The sequence below is a fragment of the Staurois parvus genome, unplaced genomic scaffold (genome assembly GCF_062004578.1).
Source record: "Staurois parvus isolate SC_StPar_1 unplaced genomic scaffold, SC_StPar_1.0 ptg000468l, whole genome shotgun sequence".
Classification (NCBI taxonomy): domain Eukaryota; kingdom Metazoa; phylum Chordata; class Amphibia; order Anura; family Ranidae; genus Staurois; species Staurois parvus.
Window position 1 is genome coordinate 7844425 of NW_028318264.1, and position 17539 is coordinate 7861963.

A 17539-nucleotide genomic window follows, 5' to 3' on the forward strand; every position below is an offset into this window, starting at 1 on the left:
TCATTAAAATGGTAAATGGATGCTTTGCAGCGCCTGCCTTAATGTCAAAAGAGAAGTGGTCAATGTAATTGAATTCTCTTGAATTGATTTTCTGCCCAGTGTGATGACTGTCGCATCTTGAAAGTCCTTCATTCTCCATCAAGCTGCTTACTTTTTTTCTGCACATAATAGTTGCAGTAGTTTAAGTTTTTAGCACAGCAACGCATGGTTTGTTTTACTTAGATCTTTCTATTGAAGATCTGTCAGTTCCTCAGAGGAATACAGCAGTTTGTCAATAGAATGATCTTATTATTCAGACCCTACAGTAAGAAACAGACTCTTTTCTTATGTCGACTTGAGAATAAACAGGCCTTTTTAATTTTCACCCATATTTTCTTAGCCAAACCTCTGCATGAGTTAAAGCAAAAAATACAGGTTAAAAATGATTAGCCCAACAAAGATCAGGAAAAATAGCTTTTGCTGCAGTGTTTACTTTCAATCCAAATATTTTCCCTGCAGTACTCTTTTCTCCCACTAGCTATCTTTATTTTGATGGCCAGCATCCTTCAACCCATTACTTCTGAGCCCATGTCATCTTGAACCCATTCCAGCCAAGTGACTGGACAGGGAACGAAGCAGCTCCGCTATGAACTCGCATTTCTGTCTCTCTGATTTCTCCATTTGTCAGCATGCATACTATTTGTGCATGAACTGGTGCACGAAAAGGGGGGTCGTGCGCTGAGGGGTTTGCCCCCGCACAGGTGCTAAAGGGTGGGGTGTGTACGGAGGGCGGTGAATGTGTGCGGGTGGGGGGAAGAGAGGGAGAGAGAGATCGGCGACTGCTGCTCAGGAGGGGAGGGGCTGCTGCTCAGGAGGGAGGCTGAGAGGGGGTGCGCGAGAGGCAGGCTGAGGGAGGGAGGGAGAGAGAGGGCGATAGGCAGAGAGAGAGGGTGAGAGTGAGAGAGCGTGCGCGCTCTCTCTCCTGGAAATCTGGTCAGGATCAGTGGTGTCCTCCCATGCTGAGAAGTACAGGCAGATACCCATAATGCCATACTATCAGGGAGGCGTGTGATTGGCCCGACATTTATTCTGCAGCAAGATGGTCAAAGGACAAGGATGGTCACACCAAATATTGGTCATCAGGGGTCATTTTAGACCCCTGATATTTCATCAAAGCCCCTCAACAGGGTTTCTGAAATAAATTGTAAAAAACACTAAACAATATTGTTAAAAAAATTTAAATTGTAAAAAACAATATATATATATATATATATATATATATATATATATATATATATATATATATATACTGTTCTCTGCCCTACTGAGGGGCACTCTCCACACACTGTTCTCTGCTTTAATGAGGGACACTGTCCACACACTGTTCTCTGCCCTATTGGGGGACACTGCCCTCACACTGTTCTCTGCCCTCACACTGTTCTCTGCCCTATTGGGGGACACTGCCCTCACACTGTTCTCTGCCCTCACACTGTTCTCTGCCCTATTGGGGGACACTGCCCTCACACTGTTCTCTGCCCTCACACTGTTCTCTTCCCTATTGGGGGACACTGCCCTCACACTGTTCTCTGCCCTCACACTGTTCTCTGCCCTATTGGGGGACACTGCCCTCACACTGTTCTCTGCCCTCACACTGTTCTCTGCCCTCACACTGTTCTCTGCCCTCACACTGTTCTCTGCCCTCACACTGTTCTCTGCCCTCACACTGTTCTCTGCCCTATTGGGGGACACTGTCCACACACTGTTCTCTGCCCTACTGAGGGACACTCTCCACACACTGTTCTCTGCCCTATAGAGGGACACTCTCCACACACTGTTCTCTGCCCTATTGGGGGACACTCTCCACACACTGTTCTCTGCTTTAATGAGGGACACTCTCCACACACTGTTCTCTGCTTTAATGAGGGACACTCTCCACACACTGTTCTCTGCCCTATAGAGGGACACTCTCCACACACTGTTCTCTGCCCTATAGAGGGACACTCTCCACACACTGTTCTCTGCCCTATTGAGGGACACTGTCCACACACTGTTCTCTGCCCTATAGAGGGACATTGTCCACACACTGTTCTCTGCCCTCACACTGTTCTCTGCCCTCACACTGTTCTCTGCCCTCACACTGTTCTCTGCCCTCACACTGTTCTCTGCCCTCACACTGTTCTCTGCCCTCACACTGTTCTCTGCCCTCACACTGTTCTCTGCCCTCACACTGTTCTCTGCCCTCACACTGTTCTCTGCCCTATAGAGGGACACTCTCCACACACTGTTCTCTGCCCTATTGGGGGACACTGTCAACACACTGTTCTCTGCCCTACTGAGGGATACTGTTCACACTGTTCTCTGCCCTATAGAGGGACACTCTCCACACACTGTTCTCTGCCCTATTGGGGGACACTCTCCACACACTGTTCTCTGCCCTATTGGGGGACACTCTCCACACACTGTTCTCTGCTTTAATGAGGGACACTCTCCACACACTGTTCTCTGCTTTAATGAGGGACACTCTCCACACACTGTTCTCTGCTCTATTGAGGGACACTCTCCACACACTGTTCTCTGCTCTATTGGGGGACACTGTCCACACACTGTTCTCTGCCCTATTGGGGGACACTCTCCACACACTGTTCTCTGCCCTATTGGGGGACACTCTCCACACACTGTTCTCTGCCCTATTGGGGGACACTCTCCACACACTGTTCTCTGCCCTATTGGGGGACACTGTCCACACACTGTTCTCTGCCCTATTGGGGGACACTCTCCACACACTGTTCTCTGCCCTATTGGGGGACACTCTCCACACACTGTTCTCTGCCCTATTGAGGGACACTCTCCACACACTGTTCTCTGCTCTATTGAGGGACACTCTCCACACACCGTTCTCTGCTGTACGGGCAAACTCTCCACACACCGTTCTCTGCTCTACAGATTGACACTGGTTACTTTTAAGGCAGGCTAAGTTTATATTTTACAGTGACATTTGTTGTAGTTTATTTTTCTAAGTTTTCCTTACTATTTAATTAGGCCTTGCTAGTTAATTAAAAAATAAAAGCTCCTAAAGGTTGCCTACCTCTACTCCTAGCTTCAACCTTAACAACACGATTCACTGCTGTCACCCTGCCAATACCAAGCTCAACATAAACCCCCACCTTTGGAATCATCTTCCTGGTTTCATCTTTTTCATTTTATGATGTACGCTCCAAATCTAGTGTACATGTTTGCAGTATACACATCAGAGGATCTGTCATATGTCAGTTACTTTAACAAGACTCAGTTCCCACATAGACAACATCTACTAGAATTTCTTGTTCAAATATTTTATTAAAGGTAACATAGAAGAATTAGTGATTACAGATCTAGAGATCGCAAATATATAAACTCAACGGGAGATAACCACAGTAACAGTAGTAACTCAAAGAATCCCTAGAAGGCGTTTTTTATATGTTGGGGACGCAACCCCTAACATTATGAACAAAAATAGTATCAATATTCCTGAAAAGAGTACAATGTAGACAAGTTTATACATTGGTATTTTAAAAAGCAACATGTTATGTGATAAATAGTATAGTAATTCGGTTAAGGGAAGTATTTCTGATATATTTGGTTAACCATGGGGGAAATTGAACTGAAAGCATCGTAGTTAGCATGGTTAAGAGTATACCATTAGCTACCAATATGAGCACAACCATCAGGTAAATAAAAGAGGGGAGAAAGGAAAGGAGGGGAGAGGGGGGGAATGGTGAATATAGAGGGGAAATGGGAAAATGAAGAGTGCAGGAAGGGTACGTGGGGGAGAAGGGAGGGGTGGGGATGATCAGAAAAGGGGTGCAGGGGAGAGCAAAGAGGCCGCAGCAACCTTAGTGCCGGTCATGAACCGAGGACTAGCATGGATCCTAACATGGGAGAAGTAAGGATTCATCAAAATCAGGTGGAAGGAAGTGTTCCACCCAGGGTTTTCATAACATTTCATATTTATGCACTTTATCTAAAAGGACCACTTCAACTTTAGCATGGATCATGGCTCTGGTGATCCTGTGTTTTAATTCTAAAATGTGGAGGTGAGGGGTTTTCCAGGCCTTGGCAATAGTTTGTTTTGCTGCAGAAGGAGCTTGAAGTGTCCATGAGACATGTCTGGGGGCCATTTATTGAGAAGGGCCGTAGCCGAGTCAGGAGGTAAGGAGTAGGGGAGCATGGTGGAGAGGATATGGAAAATCTCAGTCCAGAAAGAAAGGGCCAGAGGGCAAGCCCACCATATGTAGTAATGAGTGCCAGGGTGGAAGCAGCACCTAAAACAGGCGGAAGATTAGAGGGGGAGATATTTAGCTATCCGAGCAGGAACCATATACCATATCAAAGGAATTTGTAATTTGTTTCTAAGGCCACTATGTGTTGGGAAGCCAATTTTGTGGTTAACCAGATATCTTCCCAGTCAGTGGGGTCTAGGTTAAGACCGAGGTCTCTCTCCCATCTCGTGACATATTGTATGGTTGAGGGTGGCAGAGGAGCTAATAGGTGGGAATAAAGTGTAGAGATTAGGCCTCCGGCATGTGGGTCGTTCTTACAAGTACTTTCAAATTTGGACATTTCTGGTAAAGTGGAATCAGTTCCTAGGCTGGGTGTGAGGAAGTGCTTGATTTGCAAGTATCGAAATAGTTCAGATCCTGGAAGACCGTATGTTTCACATATTGATGGGAATGGTTTGAATGGTTCTAGGGTTGTTAGTTTATGGGCCCGAGTAAGGTTGCTACAGGGTTGTAAAGGAAGGACAGGAGGGGATTATGGAGAGATTGTAAGCCAAAGCGTATCTTGAGAGAGTTCCAGAGAGAGAAACTAGTGACAGGATTTCAGAGGGCGTGACAGTCTTTAGGGTGAAGCCACCGCAAATCTGCGACTAATAGTGGGTCACAGTCCACAGCCTCTGGCTACCCAGAGAGGGGTCTTGTGGGTCGTGTGGTGTTTAGTGAGTTGAGCAAGGTGTGCCGCTTGGTAATATTTGGTGAAGTGTGGGAGGCTTAGGCCTTAGAGGAGAACAGAATTGACTTGGAGATTCGTGATCTAGTTTTGCCCCAGATATAGGACCGAGTTCGACTTTGGAGAATCCTTAGGAAATAGGAAGGGACTGGGATGGGAAGGACATGAAAGAGGTAGAGAATTTTGGGTAAGATGGACATTTTAACAGTGATTCCGTCCATGCCAGAGGTAAGGAGGACCAGGATGTGATAAGGTTGGTGATGTGATGTTAACATTGGGGGGGGGGGGGATTTGGTGAAGTAAAGCGTGGACGGGTCAGTAGTGAGTTTGATTACTAAAAAGGGGATATGATGTGTGTACCAAGAGAACGGGAGGATAGCTTGGAGTTGTAGGAGGGCAGAAGAGGGTATGAAGATATTAAGTGCTTTAGATTTTTGAGGGTTGACTTGTAGTCCCGAGACAGATGAGAATTGATCTAGTGTGGTCAAGAGATTGGGAGGAGATATGAGAGGGGTCGTCATAAAGAGAAGTATGTCATCTGTAAAGAGTGTCAATTTATGGTGGTGGGCTCCAAGCTCTAGGCCTTGGATATCAGAGTTATTTCGTATTAGTTGAGCAAGGGGCTTGATGGAGAGGGGACAGTGGACAGCCTTGGTGCGTCCCGCGTTGGATGGGGAACAGGTCAGACTTGTGCCCTGCATATTTCTTATAGGCTTTTGGCAAGGCATATAGTGAGGCAATCCAGGTAAGAAAAGTGTGGCCGAAGCCCCATTGATGTAGGGCGAATTGTAGATATGGCCAGGAGACCGTGTCAAAGGCTTTTTTTAATGTCAAGAGACACAAAGCATGTTGGAGGTTTGCAAGGTGTTTGTGAAACACTCATAGGATGTTCAGAGGGTTACTCGTATATGAATCTCTAGCTATTTTCAACCACATAGGTTTGCGTGGTCAATCTAGGTTGCGGAGAGTCAGGGCTAGGAAAGTATCAGGTTTATTGGCTTTCATGTAGTGTCTGTGACTAGACCTACAGAGCACTTTTTCGGCAGCTTCAGTTAAGAAGAGATCTAGCTCTAGGTGGACTTTCTCAGAAGCTGGTGGTTGAGGGTGGGGTCAGTTTAAAGGCTATGTGCAAGTTATGGAATGCAGCATCTAGGTGTCTATGAAGTAACTGTCTTTCTTTTTAAGTGGGATGCCTGACTAATAAGCACTCCTCATAACACCGGTTTATGGGCTTCCCACAATGTAGTGGGTGAGATATCTGGTGTGTTTTTGTGGGTTTGGTAATCTTTAATCGCTATTTCAATTGTGGCATGGTGTTCTGGGTGAGCCAGAGCGATGAAAGGCTATCAAAACTCCTCTGTGCTTTGTATCCCCCGAGGCTGTATACACTTGTGGGTAGGAGGCACTAAAATATTTTGGGCAATGTGATTTAGTGAAATGTCTCTTTGTAGGCAAACTACATGGGCCTTGGTTGAGGAGAATGATTGGAAAGCTTTAGCCCGTTATGTGTGGGGGAATTTAGGCTTTGGACGGTGAGGGAGATGTTTAGTGGAGCCATGATGGTAAAAGGGTGTTCGCTATTGGACGGGGTTAGTTCAGGTTGTGGCCAGCCCTCAGAGCGAGGAAAGAGAAAATAAAAAGAAGGGGTGGAAGGGGTAGAGTGGGTCCAGGGAAATAATAGGGGTATAAAGATGGATGTCTTGGAATAGTCTAGTAAAGAATAACTTTAAGGATACAAATATAGAACTGCCTAACCAGGAAGGGCTTGGAGCCACACACTGGGAGGCTAAACTTTGCCCTGGGGGAGCCCACGTGGGGGTACCCAAGGACAAGGTTGGAGGCAGCAGTGACAACCACCCTGTGTCACAACAGCCGTGAAATGTCTTGATATAATGTAGAGCTAACAACAGTTGCAGCTGGGTCTTGTGTGATTCCTGGGGTTTGGAACTGTTGGTGTGTTCTAGTAGTTTTGATGAGTCAAGTAGGCCAAGGGAGGTGTATAAAAGGAAATATGGCTTGATGAGGGAGGAGTGCTGTTTGGGTGGGGAACATGTAGGGTACGAGTTATTTTGGGCCCCCTAGTGAATCAACCAAAGAGGGGCAGGTTAACTTCAGGAAATAACTTAGGGTGGGGGGTCCTGGGTTTTTAGTTAAATACAGTGGAGCAGGTAGGGCTATGTAAGAATCAAGCCCAGATCTCAAGACATAGGAAGACCTGAGCCATACATATTGCAGCTCTATTCAAGGAGTCAGGGTGTTTAAGAACTGTTTAAAAAAAAATATTTACATGTAATATTCTAAGGTGATAGGTATTGGGAAGGTGTCAAATATTAAAGATTATGTTCCATCTTCCCCATAGCCATGACCAAGTAGTATGCTAGTAGCCTTGTACAGTCAAAGGATATCTTGGTGCAGTAGACTTATCAGCGAAACTGCTAACGTTCTTGCAAAGTCAGCGACTCAGAGTCGTTAACAGGAACTATGTCCCCAGCATGAGCTGAATGAAGAGTCAGCAATGATTCCAACTAGGGGTTGAAGATGAGGGAGAGCAGAAGTTCCACAGAATGCTATCAATCCAGGGAGTCTGGTGGACCTTGGGCTGGTGAGGTGAAGCGACCTTGCTTGTTGGGGCCACAGTGGTTAGACCCATAGGCAGAGGTAGTGGCTTTCAGTGGAGAGCAAGAAGTAGATCTGTGGCGGTGTCAATTCTCTGCAGGTGGAGAGGAAGGAGTCGCCAGGTGTAGTTCTTGTAAGAGAGCCTGGGGTTCTTCAGAGGACTTACAGGTGTGCTTTGTTGCCTGGTATGTAAAGCGAAGACTGAAGGGGAAGCCCCAGGTGTAGGCAATACAGTGGCTTTGCAGGGTCAGTAGATGAGGCTTGAGGGCCCTACGTTTGGAGATAGTCAGTTGCGAAAGGTCTGCAAACAGCTGATATTCATGGCTTTTGGAAGGAGAGTGCCTCGCGTTGCCATGCAGCTGACAGGAGTTGCTTTTTAGTGCGGTAAAAATGGAGCTTAGTTGTATCTTTCGGAGGGCCCTCTGATTTGCGTGGAGCCAGGGCTCTGTGGATCCAATCCATTTCAAGCCTCTCCATGGGAATAGGAGTCAATTCCTGGTATAAGGCTGTGATTGTGGATTGAAGATCGATAACAGATTCAGAGATATCGCGTATTCTAAGATTAGAGCATCTGGCCCTGTTCTCATAGTCCTCTAGCTGGGATTGCAGACTGAGATTCTCTTCTTTGAGGGACTCCAGCTCATCTGTGTGGTTGTTGAGTGGCTTCTAGGTCCTCGGCCCTCAGTTCTAGGTCAGAGGTCCGCTGGCCTAGCTCGCGGATCTCCCTGGAGAGGCGCTCTGTGATTTGGTCAGAGTTCTGTTTGAGTGCCTTTTGTAGTATCCATTCGAATTGCTTCAGCAGGTCTGAGTGAGGAGAGGTGGGCTTTGATGAAGGAAGGGAGACCGAGGTATCTGCATCCTCCCTGTTGATTGGGGGTGCCGGCTTGGGAGAGCGAGACATGTTCGTGTGTGGAAATGGTGGCGCCGTCTTTTTGGAGGAGGCCTGCGCTAGCACCTCTCGGATGCTTTTCAGTTTAGGCTTATGTCCGAATCTCCCAGAGACCATTCTATGGGCTCCCGGGCGCTTACTGAATATGCGGGAGGGTTGAGCTGCCATTGTGGTGGCCCAGCTGCTGCTTTGTTCGGCTGTGTGAGCGGTGGTGGAGCGCAGCTCTAAGCTAACATGTCCAGCTTAGGCGGCTCTGCGCATGCGCCCCCAATCTACTAGAATTCCCCCAATCTCACAATTCCAAGATTTTTGTCCTGTGACAATCTTCGCATGTAGTGACTGTAGCAAACTAGCTCATCAGAGTGGGAGCAGAGTTCTCCTTTTCCATTTTTTCTCTTTTTATTCGAGATATTTCTCATTCCTCAGCCTCATTTCCTACCCCCCTGCAGTCCTGAGAGGCAAACGTTATCTCCTGACAGATGGTGTGGGTCAACCAGGTTTGGTGCCAGTTGTCTGGGGAAACATGTAACCTTTCTCACCTACGTCTGATAAGGCAGCATTTCTCAGAGAATTGGGAAGCACTGACCCCAAAACTGTGTAAGCCCCCACATCATAAAACAGATAATAGCTTCTCTCCCGGACTTAAAAGAGAATTGAACATCCCTCAGGTCAACTGTGTGTTTTATGTCATAGATTATGAAGCTGTTAGTTTTAACTGAGTTTCCCACTGACCACTCCCAAAACGTGTAGTAAGAGCCCCCCTCCCCTTTGAGAGGGACTTTTAAGAAGAGACAAGTTAGAGTTTTTACACACAGATCTCCTCAGCTGAACATCGCAACAAAAGGAGATCACGAATCACCCTGCTCTGCCACTTGAATCTGCAAACCAAGGCTTAAATTTGCAAGTAACTTACCCTTGTAACTTCTTTCTCATTACCTCTTTACTGTATCTTTATATACATATATATATATATTTTTGTGACATCTCTTTGTAAATATTGTATTGCACCTGTTTTGACTCTTTTAGTAATGAATCTTTCTTTCTGAAAGTGTTAAACTGTTTCTAAGCGCTTACTTGCAATTCACGAATCACTGCCTTTGAAGAGACGCTACTGTTTGGTATATCTCTGTATAACAGGTCCGCGGGCCGTGCTATATAGATCAATATTTCAATCATTATAGTGTATATTTGATAACGGGAGTTTCCCAGTCTCCGACAAAAGTGGTGGTGGCAGTAGAGGGTTAGTTGCGTAATTAACCCGACCCAGTAACAAGCGCATTTAGGCTGCAGGCACCGATTGTAGTCCATTAGCTGGGCAATCGCTGTGCTGGGTGCAGCTGAGTGTGGCCTTGTTACGCGCGTCACACTGCGGTTTTAGATCGGCCGGTCCTTCGGTCACGAGTTTGGTGAGAAGGTCTGGGGTCTGACGCCGTGGGCGTGACGTATTACTGTTAGTTGCGGACGTGCGATTGTCGCATGTTGGTGGCGGCGATCGTGGATCAGTGACAGTGACCTTCTTCTGTTCTCTCCCTTTCCTGAAAATAATCCTGTTAAAAGAAATTTGCATACAATATATCATACTGGGGTACTATGCAAACACCAGCTGGCTTCACAAAAAGCTATGGCCAACGATTATACTGTTCACTGTTCTTACTATATGGTCATAGCGGATTTCAGTGGACAGGGAATTCCACATAGACCGGCAATCTGGCTTATCTGCATATGCCAGAAAGGTTTGTGTACAGAATAGTGATTGTGGGCCATTGTGATAGCCAACAGCTCTGCCTCAAACAGTCCTTTTTTGTTCTATTGCGCAATTACCTGCAGATTGATCTATTTTCTATAATGTGAAGGGTTGCATTGTGGAGAGGGTGGGGGCAGCAAATACACATTCACCTGTGTAGACAAAAATCTTTGCACTAGCCCTGTCAATGCTGCAAGGTGGGAACTTGGATGCCCTCTGACATCTTGAATACCGATGCAGGGCATATAGTCCTGCACTGGATGTGAAGATACCAAGAGAAGTCCACTGCTGATGTGTTGCGGAAAGGAGGATCGCTAATTTAAAGTCTTTACCACATGTGTCAAATACAAGGCCCGTGGGCCAGATCCAGACCATTTCTTGTGACCCTTGCACCTCTCCTGCAGCTGTGACACCTCCCTCGTCTCCACCCCACCATGTCTCAGCAGTCGGCAGCAGAACTCCTCTGCCAGATCCTGTGCAGCCAAGGACAGGCTCGTCTCAGCTCCCCCTAACTTTTGTCTTAGCAGTCGGCAGCAGAGAGGAGTACAGAACAACTCCTACAGATCCTGTACCTCTCTGTGCAGCCTCAGCACCCCCTGTTCTCCACCTCTCCTGGTGTCAGCAGTCAGCGGACTCCGGCGTTTGATTTCAGCCCTCCTCTGGTCCAGACCCAGCACTTTCTGCTTCCCCGCTCTATCCTCAGCCTCTTCCCCGCTCTATCCTCAGCCTCTTCCCCGCTCTATCCTCAGCCTCTTCCCCGCTCTATCCTCAGCCTCTTCCCCGCTCTATCCTCAGCCTCTTCCCCACTCTATCCTCAGCCTCTTCCCCGCTGCTGTTATGTAAAGGAGGGTGGAGGATTCTTGTCTTCTTGTGGGGGGGACTCTTGACATCTGATGTAAAAGGAGATGGTGCTCTGGACATCTAAGAATAATACATAAAATTCTATGCCAGTTGAAAAGGAGGGTCACACGCCACCAGTATCATCCTCAAGAAGCATTATAGGAGACTGCTCAGACAGAACACAGTGGAAGAAGAATGTTCTGTCTAATCAGTCCTCCATAAAGTTTTTTGTGGATGATACCAGCGGTGTGCGACCCTCCTTTTTTCAGACTTGCATCATCTGCTACTGGAGGGTCAGGGGCTCCATGCTGGTCTGCACCTGCCCTTCACTGCTTAACTCTCAAAGTGTTACTAAACCCAGGACCCTGCATTCACTATATCTGGTCTCCCACCGTACACAGAACATGGAAGTGCAAATATTTTAATAAATATAAACTGCTAAATACCTTTTCTCATCAGCTGTTAGAGCAATCTTGTGACTTCTATCAGTGTTCAGCAGAGCACTGGTTAAAGCTTGTAGGAGGAGTTTTCTTTCTGCTCTAGGATGCAAAACCCCTGACCTCTGTCTGTACGGTGTTGATTGTCCCTGTGCTGATCACATGCACTCTCCTAAGAATAACAAAAAACCTCTTTAGCAATACACACTAAACTGAGCATGTGCAGAATGGCTACAGTTCAGTCTGTCTTATCAGTAGTATCCGTATTTGAACAAGAGGAGGAGCAGAGAAGTCCAGATCAAACAGCCTTTTTACACAATGCAGAGGATTAACCCCTTCGGTTCCACAGTGAGTATAACAAGCATGCTTTACTGCATATACAGACTGATTGTACTGTTGTGGGTTTAGTAACACTTTAAGATATTACAGAAACCAGTACCAATCGAATGCAGAAGCAGTTTTTAATACGATAGAGAGTAGATACATTTCTATAGTTTACAGATACAACCGGCCCTTTGAGAACATCCATAATGCTGATGCTTTCTGTGATGAGATGGAGCCTGACACCCCTGCACTAGGTTATCTGAGTGTTTTCCACACTGTAAAGGTTTCAGTATAAAAGGGGAAGCACAGATGTCAGGAAATACACAGCCAGCATGTGTGTGTGTGGGTCACATTTTCCTGCAGTGATTTATGTGACCGGATGGACAAAGCAAGCTGCCAGTTTGGCTTTGACATTCATTTTCCCTACATTTTGTCCTTTTAGTGATGTAATTCAAATATTTTTTCCTTTTACATGGAATAGGTAACTTTTTTTTTTGTTCTAAAATTTTGGGAGTTTTTCAAAATCTACAAGGTTATGCAAGACCAATGAAACTGTTGTCGAGGTGATGATGGAAATATCTGTCAATTTTCATAAACCATTGATGAAGCAAAATGTACACCTGTGAAAAGAGTAATACAGATTGCCATTTCCCCATTTTTTATTTTTTATTTTTTTTTTAAGGATGAGTCACTTTTGGAATGGGGACTTAAAACTTCTTTATCTGGCCATGCATTTACAGTCTGATTTTAGAAGCAATCTGTCCAATTTGTACTCGGGCGCTCCAGCTATATACAGGTGTGTTAACAATAATTGCAGTGTGTTTGAAAACATGAGTAAAGCTCAAAATCCTTCTAATAGCTTATATTTTCCATAAACACAATGCATTGGGAACACTGCAGAGTCTATTCCAAAAATGAAGAAAAGTGTTTCAAATGTATTACTTTACAGAAAGTGAAGAAAAATGAATATTAGTCTGCTCAAATAAATAGCAGTGTCTACACAGTAAATGTTTCAGTTTGTAAGGACAAATGCAAACTGAAAAATGTTGGAAGATTTTGCTTTCCTGTGAATCACTGAACTAATATTTAGTTTTATGACCACTGTTTCTGAGAACTGCTGTACATCTGTGTTGCATGGAGTCGACCAACATCTGGCACCTGTGAACAGGTATTCCAGCCCAGTACGATTGCACCACATTCCACAGTTCCTCTGCATTTCTTGGCTTTACTTCAGAACCGGAATTTATGTCGCTCCACAAGTTTTCTATTAGATTAAGTTCCCGGGATTGGGCTGGCCACTCCATAATGTTAATCTTGTTGGTCTGGAACCAAGATGTTGCTCGCTTACTGGTGTGTTTGGGGTCGTTGTTTTTTTGAAACACCCATTTCAATGGCATTTCCTCTTCGGCTTATGGCAGCATGACCTCTTCAAGTATTCTGATTTTTTTCAATCTGATCCATGATCCCTGGTATGCGATAAATAGGCCCAACACCGTAGTATGAGAAACATCCCCATATGATGCTTGTGCAACCATGCTTCACTGTCTTCACAGTGTACTGTGGCTTGAATTCAGTGTTTGGGGTCGTCTGACAAACTAGAACCAAAAAGAACAATCTTGCTTTCATCAGTTCACAAAATGTTGTGTCATTTCTCTTTAGGGCAGACAGTGTGTTCTTTGGAAAATTGTACCCCCTTTAGCACATTGTTTTTTTTCAACAGTGGGACTTTGTGGGGGCTTTTTGCCGATAGTTTGGCTTCACTTAGGCATCTTCTAATTGTTACGTTGCTCACAGGTAACTTTAGACCTTCTTTGATCACCCTTATCATTGGCTGAGTCTTTCATTTTGGCTATTCCTCGATCCATTTGAATGGCAGTTTTCCATTTTCTTCTACATCTTGGTTTTGGTTGCCACTTTGTCTGCACTTTGTTTTCCCCTCTCTAATCAACTTTTTAACCACAGGGATGCTCAATTCATATCGCCCGACGCCTGGGACATGTAGTTCTAGGCGCCAGGCAGGTATTCATTTTTTTTTTTTCTTTCCTTACTTTTAGCCCTGCTGCGGGCAAGCAGCAGGGCTCACCTGTCAGGTGGAAGCATTCAGGCGGCATCGCTGCCGCCGATTGCTTCCACACATTCCACAGTGCCGCTTCCCTCCCCTTTTTGTCCTGACCCGTAAGTGATGTGACGTCATTTCCAGGTCCTCGTTGACAGATTCCCAGCCATCGAGGTCGGGAAGGAATGTAATGCAGTGCGATGTGCACTGCATTACATTCAGTGTAGCACAGGGGAGACATGCAGGGTCTTTTAGACCCGGAATGTCTCAATAAAGAGAACCTGTCACCAAAAATCATCACATAGGGGATTTTTTTGTCCCCTATGTGATTAAAAAAAAATATTTAAAAAACCATTAGTTACACCCAAGCATATAACCCCCCTCCCCCATATGTACGCTCGTACCAATGCCTACGCATGAAAACGATGATTGCGATACACATGTTGCATATCGCCGTGCATGCCAGAATGAGAGCAATAATTCTAGCGCCAGACCTCCTCGATAACGCTAAACTGATGACCTTTAAGGGGCTTTAAAAGCGTTACCTATAGAAAATATAGGATTACTAAAGTTTGTTGCTATCTCACGAGTGTGTGCAAATTTGAAGTTTGACATGTTAGATATCTGTACTCGATGCAACCTCGTCTTTTATATTTTACAAAAAGTTGGATAATTTATTGCTTTTTATGCCCTAAAATTAACTTAAGTGTATTTTTTTACTGAAATTTTGCGTTTCACTTTAATGAACTTTTATGCACAAAAACACAATATACTACCCAATAGTTTTGTTAAAAAATAAAAGATGATGTTACACAGAGTAAATAGATACCTAACTTGTCATACTTAAAAATTGCGTATGCTCTTGCTATAACATTCACAACAATACCTCATGTGTGGCACGAAGACAGTTCGTACATGTGCATTCGCCTTTACATGCAAACACGGCTGGACGGAGGCACATTAAAAAAAAAAAATTCTTATATATATTTATTTATTTTTTGTTTTACTGTTCCTTTAAAAAAATATTTTTGATCAATTTTATTGTTATCACAAGGAATGTAAACATCCCTTGTGGTAACAATACGTAGTGACAGGTCCTTTTTACTGAGACTAATAGAACTCCGATCTCTCCTCTGCTCTTACCAGCATCAGATCAGACCAAATCGGTGTGATCAGATGCTTTCCAAAGCCAAAAATGGCTTTGTTGACATCTAGCGAAACTGAAACTTACAAAATACACTTCCGGTTTTCTATACCATAGAGATGATATTGTAAGCTGGCAGAAGTGCCTACTTCAGTTCAGAGTTCTCCAGTGGGACGGACAGCAAGGAGAGGCACCGTGGGTGGCGGGAGAGGGAAGAGACCTCTCCCTCCACCTGTAAAAGAGATCCAGAGGCTAATTAGCTGCTCAGAACACTTTTATAAAATTGTAGAATTGCCAGCAGAGTAAAAAAAAAAACAAAGTACCAGGTTGATGCCTGTAACTGCAGACAACCAGCCGAGCATAAACTTCCAGATTGTTGATGTAAAATTACGTATTGTGGTCTGGAAGTAAACACCCTACAAATTAGAAACAATGGCTTTGAAATCACAGAGCTCAGTTCTGTTAGGACATGTGGGTGTAATGCAATCTGGTCCAGGATCTTTATTCACCTTTATCTGTCTAAATATTTTTGAACCGTATCAATTTTGAACCATAGTGGTTCATTTGGGGTTTGTCAAAATCATCCCCATTACAGAGCTGAAGAAGGTATTTAATAACTTTGCCTTCTTTGTCCCCAGTCACCCACTCCAGGTTATTTTGTAAAGGGCCTACATTCTCAGACCTGACTATTTTACTTTTAACCACTTAACCCCGGAAGGTTTTACCTCCTTCTTAACCAGGGCTTTTTTTTTGCTATTCAACACTGTGCTCCTCTAACTTGCAATTGCTCAGTCATGCAACACTGTACCCAAATTAAATTTTATATTTTTTTATCACTTTTTTTATAGCTATATAAATGAAAAAATAAGAAACATTTTGAAAAACAAAACTGTATTTTTTTACTTTGTCCTAAATTTATGAAGAAATTTTATTTTATTAGATATGTTTTTAACAAATTGTATTCTGCTGCATGTCTTTGGTGACAAAAAATTCAAAAAGTGTATAGTAATTGGTTTGTGTGAAAGTTATAGCGTCTACAAATTACGGTGTGTATATATTGGAATTTACAGTTTTTACATCTGTGCTAGACTGACAACACTCGCTGTTACTGCATCTGTAGAGAAGCAGAGTTGTTACCCTTCTCCATGTTATATAGGCAGGTGTTCTGTAGTCCTAATTCCTCTTAAAATTTTTTGTGTTAATGTTGTAGAGTGCACGAGATACAGGACGGCACTGTATTTCTGGCAGGATCAACAACATTTAATGAAATGTAACAAACGTTTTCAAAAGCATATTAATCCGACGTAAAAGAAATCGGAGAAATTAATTTATTGACTTTTACACACACCTTCCACAATTGTTATATCTTTCTCAAAAGCTGTGTTCTACTTTTTTCTAATGGCCCATAGCAATTTTTGTGGTGTTCGAAGAAAGATATATATTTTTTGTATGTAAACAATGTTGGAAATATACTGTACAGCTCTTAAATGTGTAGATTGCAGTGAATACATTTTAACTTATGCACTTATACATTTTATACATCTTTGTAACTGTTTATAGAAACAAAACTGTTTTCTTTTGGTAGCCTATTTTTCTTTTTCATAAAAAAATAAGAAAAACATTGTAAATACCAATTTTTTTTTTTAATTTTTTTTTATTTCAAATTTTGCAGATGGTCATTTTAGCTTTACAAATACAGCTCCTATTTTAATTTTGTAATGACAGGGATACAAAGCTATCTATGCCCAATCACTTTTTTAAACTCCGAATTTACCCTAGGTTTATAAACATACACACATTGATCATGTGTTGGCATTATATCTTACCGTTGTTGTAGGGAAGTACCCTTTTTTCCTTGTACACTATTTCTTTATTAAGGGGTGATTGTTAAAATGGTTCTTTTTTCCTTCCAAAGTTAGCTTACGTATTGATGACATAATTGACATTTATAAGCACTCTGTATAGGAAAATAAAATGTATAATTTTCACATTAATATGGTGTTGATTTTATGCTCAATCAGGTAACTTAATTTTTCTTCAAGGTCCTGGTATTGTTCATAAACCACACGAAGGTCCAGGAGAAATGGGGAAGCCTGTTGTCCTACCTAAAGAGGACCAAGAGAAGATGAGGGAAATGTTCAAAATCAATCAGTTCAATTTAATGGCCAGTGAAATGATAGCACTAAACAGATCTTTACCTGACGTCCGACTAGAAGGGTAAGTGCCGTTCATTGATTATTAAGATTAAATATGTAAGTCACATACATAAATTTATTATACACAGTTGTAAAAGTTTGCATACCCTTGACTTGCAGAATTAGTAATATACAGTGAAGGAAATAAGTATTTGATCCCCTGCTGATTTTGAATGTTTGCTCACTCACAAAGAAATGATCAGTCTAGAAATCGAATGGTAGGTGTATTGTAACACTAAGAGACAGAATAGCAATGAAAAATTTAAAAGAAATGGATGTCTAACAAATTATGCACTGATTTGCATGTTCATGAGGGAAATGAGTATTTG

The 17539-nt window shown here is 43.5% G+C and overlaps 1 protein-coding gene across 2 annotated transcripts in view; it reads left to right on the top strand.

Annotated features, from left to right (window-relative positions):
• The window catches only part of GALNT1 (polypeptide N-acetylgalactosaminyltransferase 1), a 234267-nt gene that overhangs the window by 81664 nt on the left and 135064 nt on the right, over positions 1-17539 (top strand). For both annotated transcript variants that reach the window (XM_089689075.1, XM_089689074.1), the window contains exon 3: positions 17058-17232. In XM_089689075.1, the coding sequence (XP_089545201.1) occupies positions 17058-17232 (175 nt within the window). The remainder of the gene's footprint in view (positions 1-17057; positions 17233-17539) is intronic.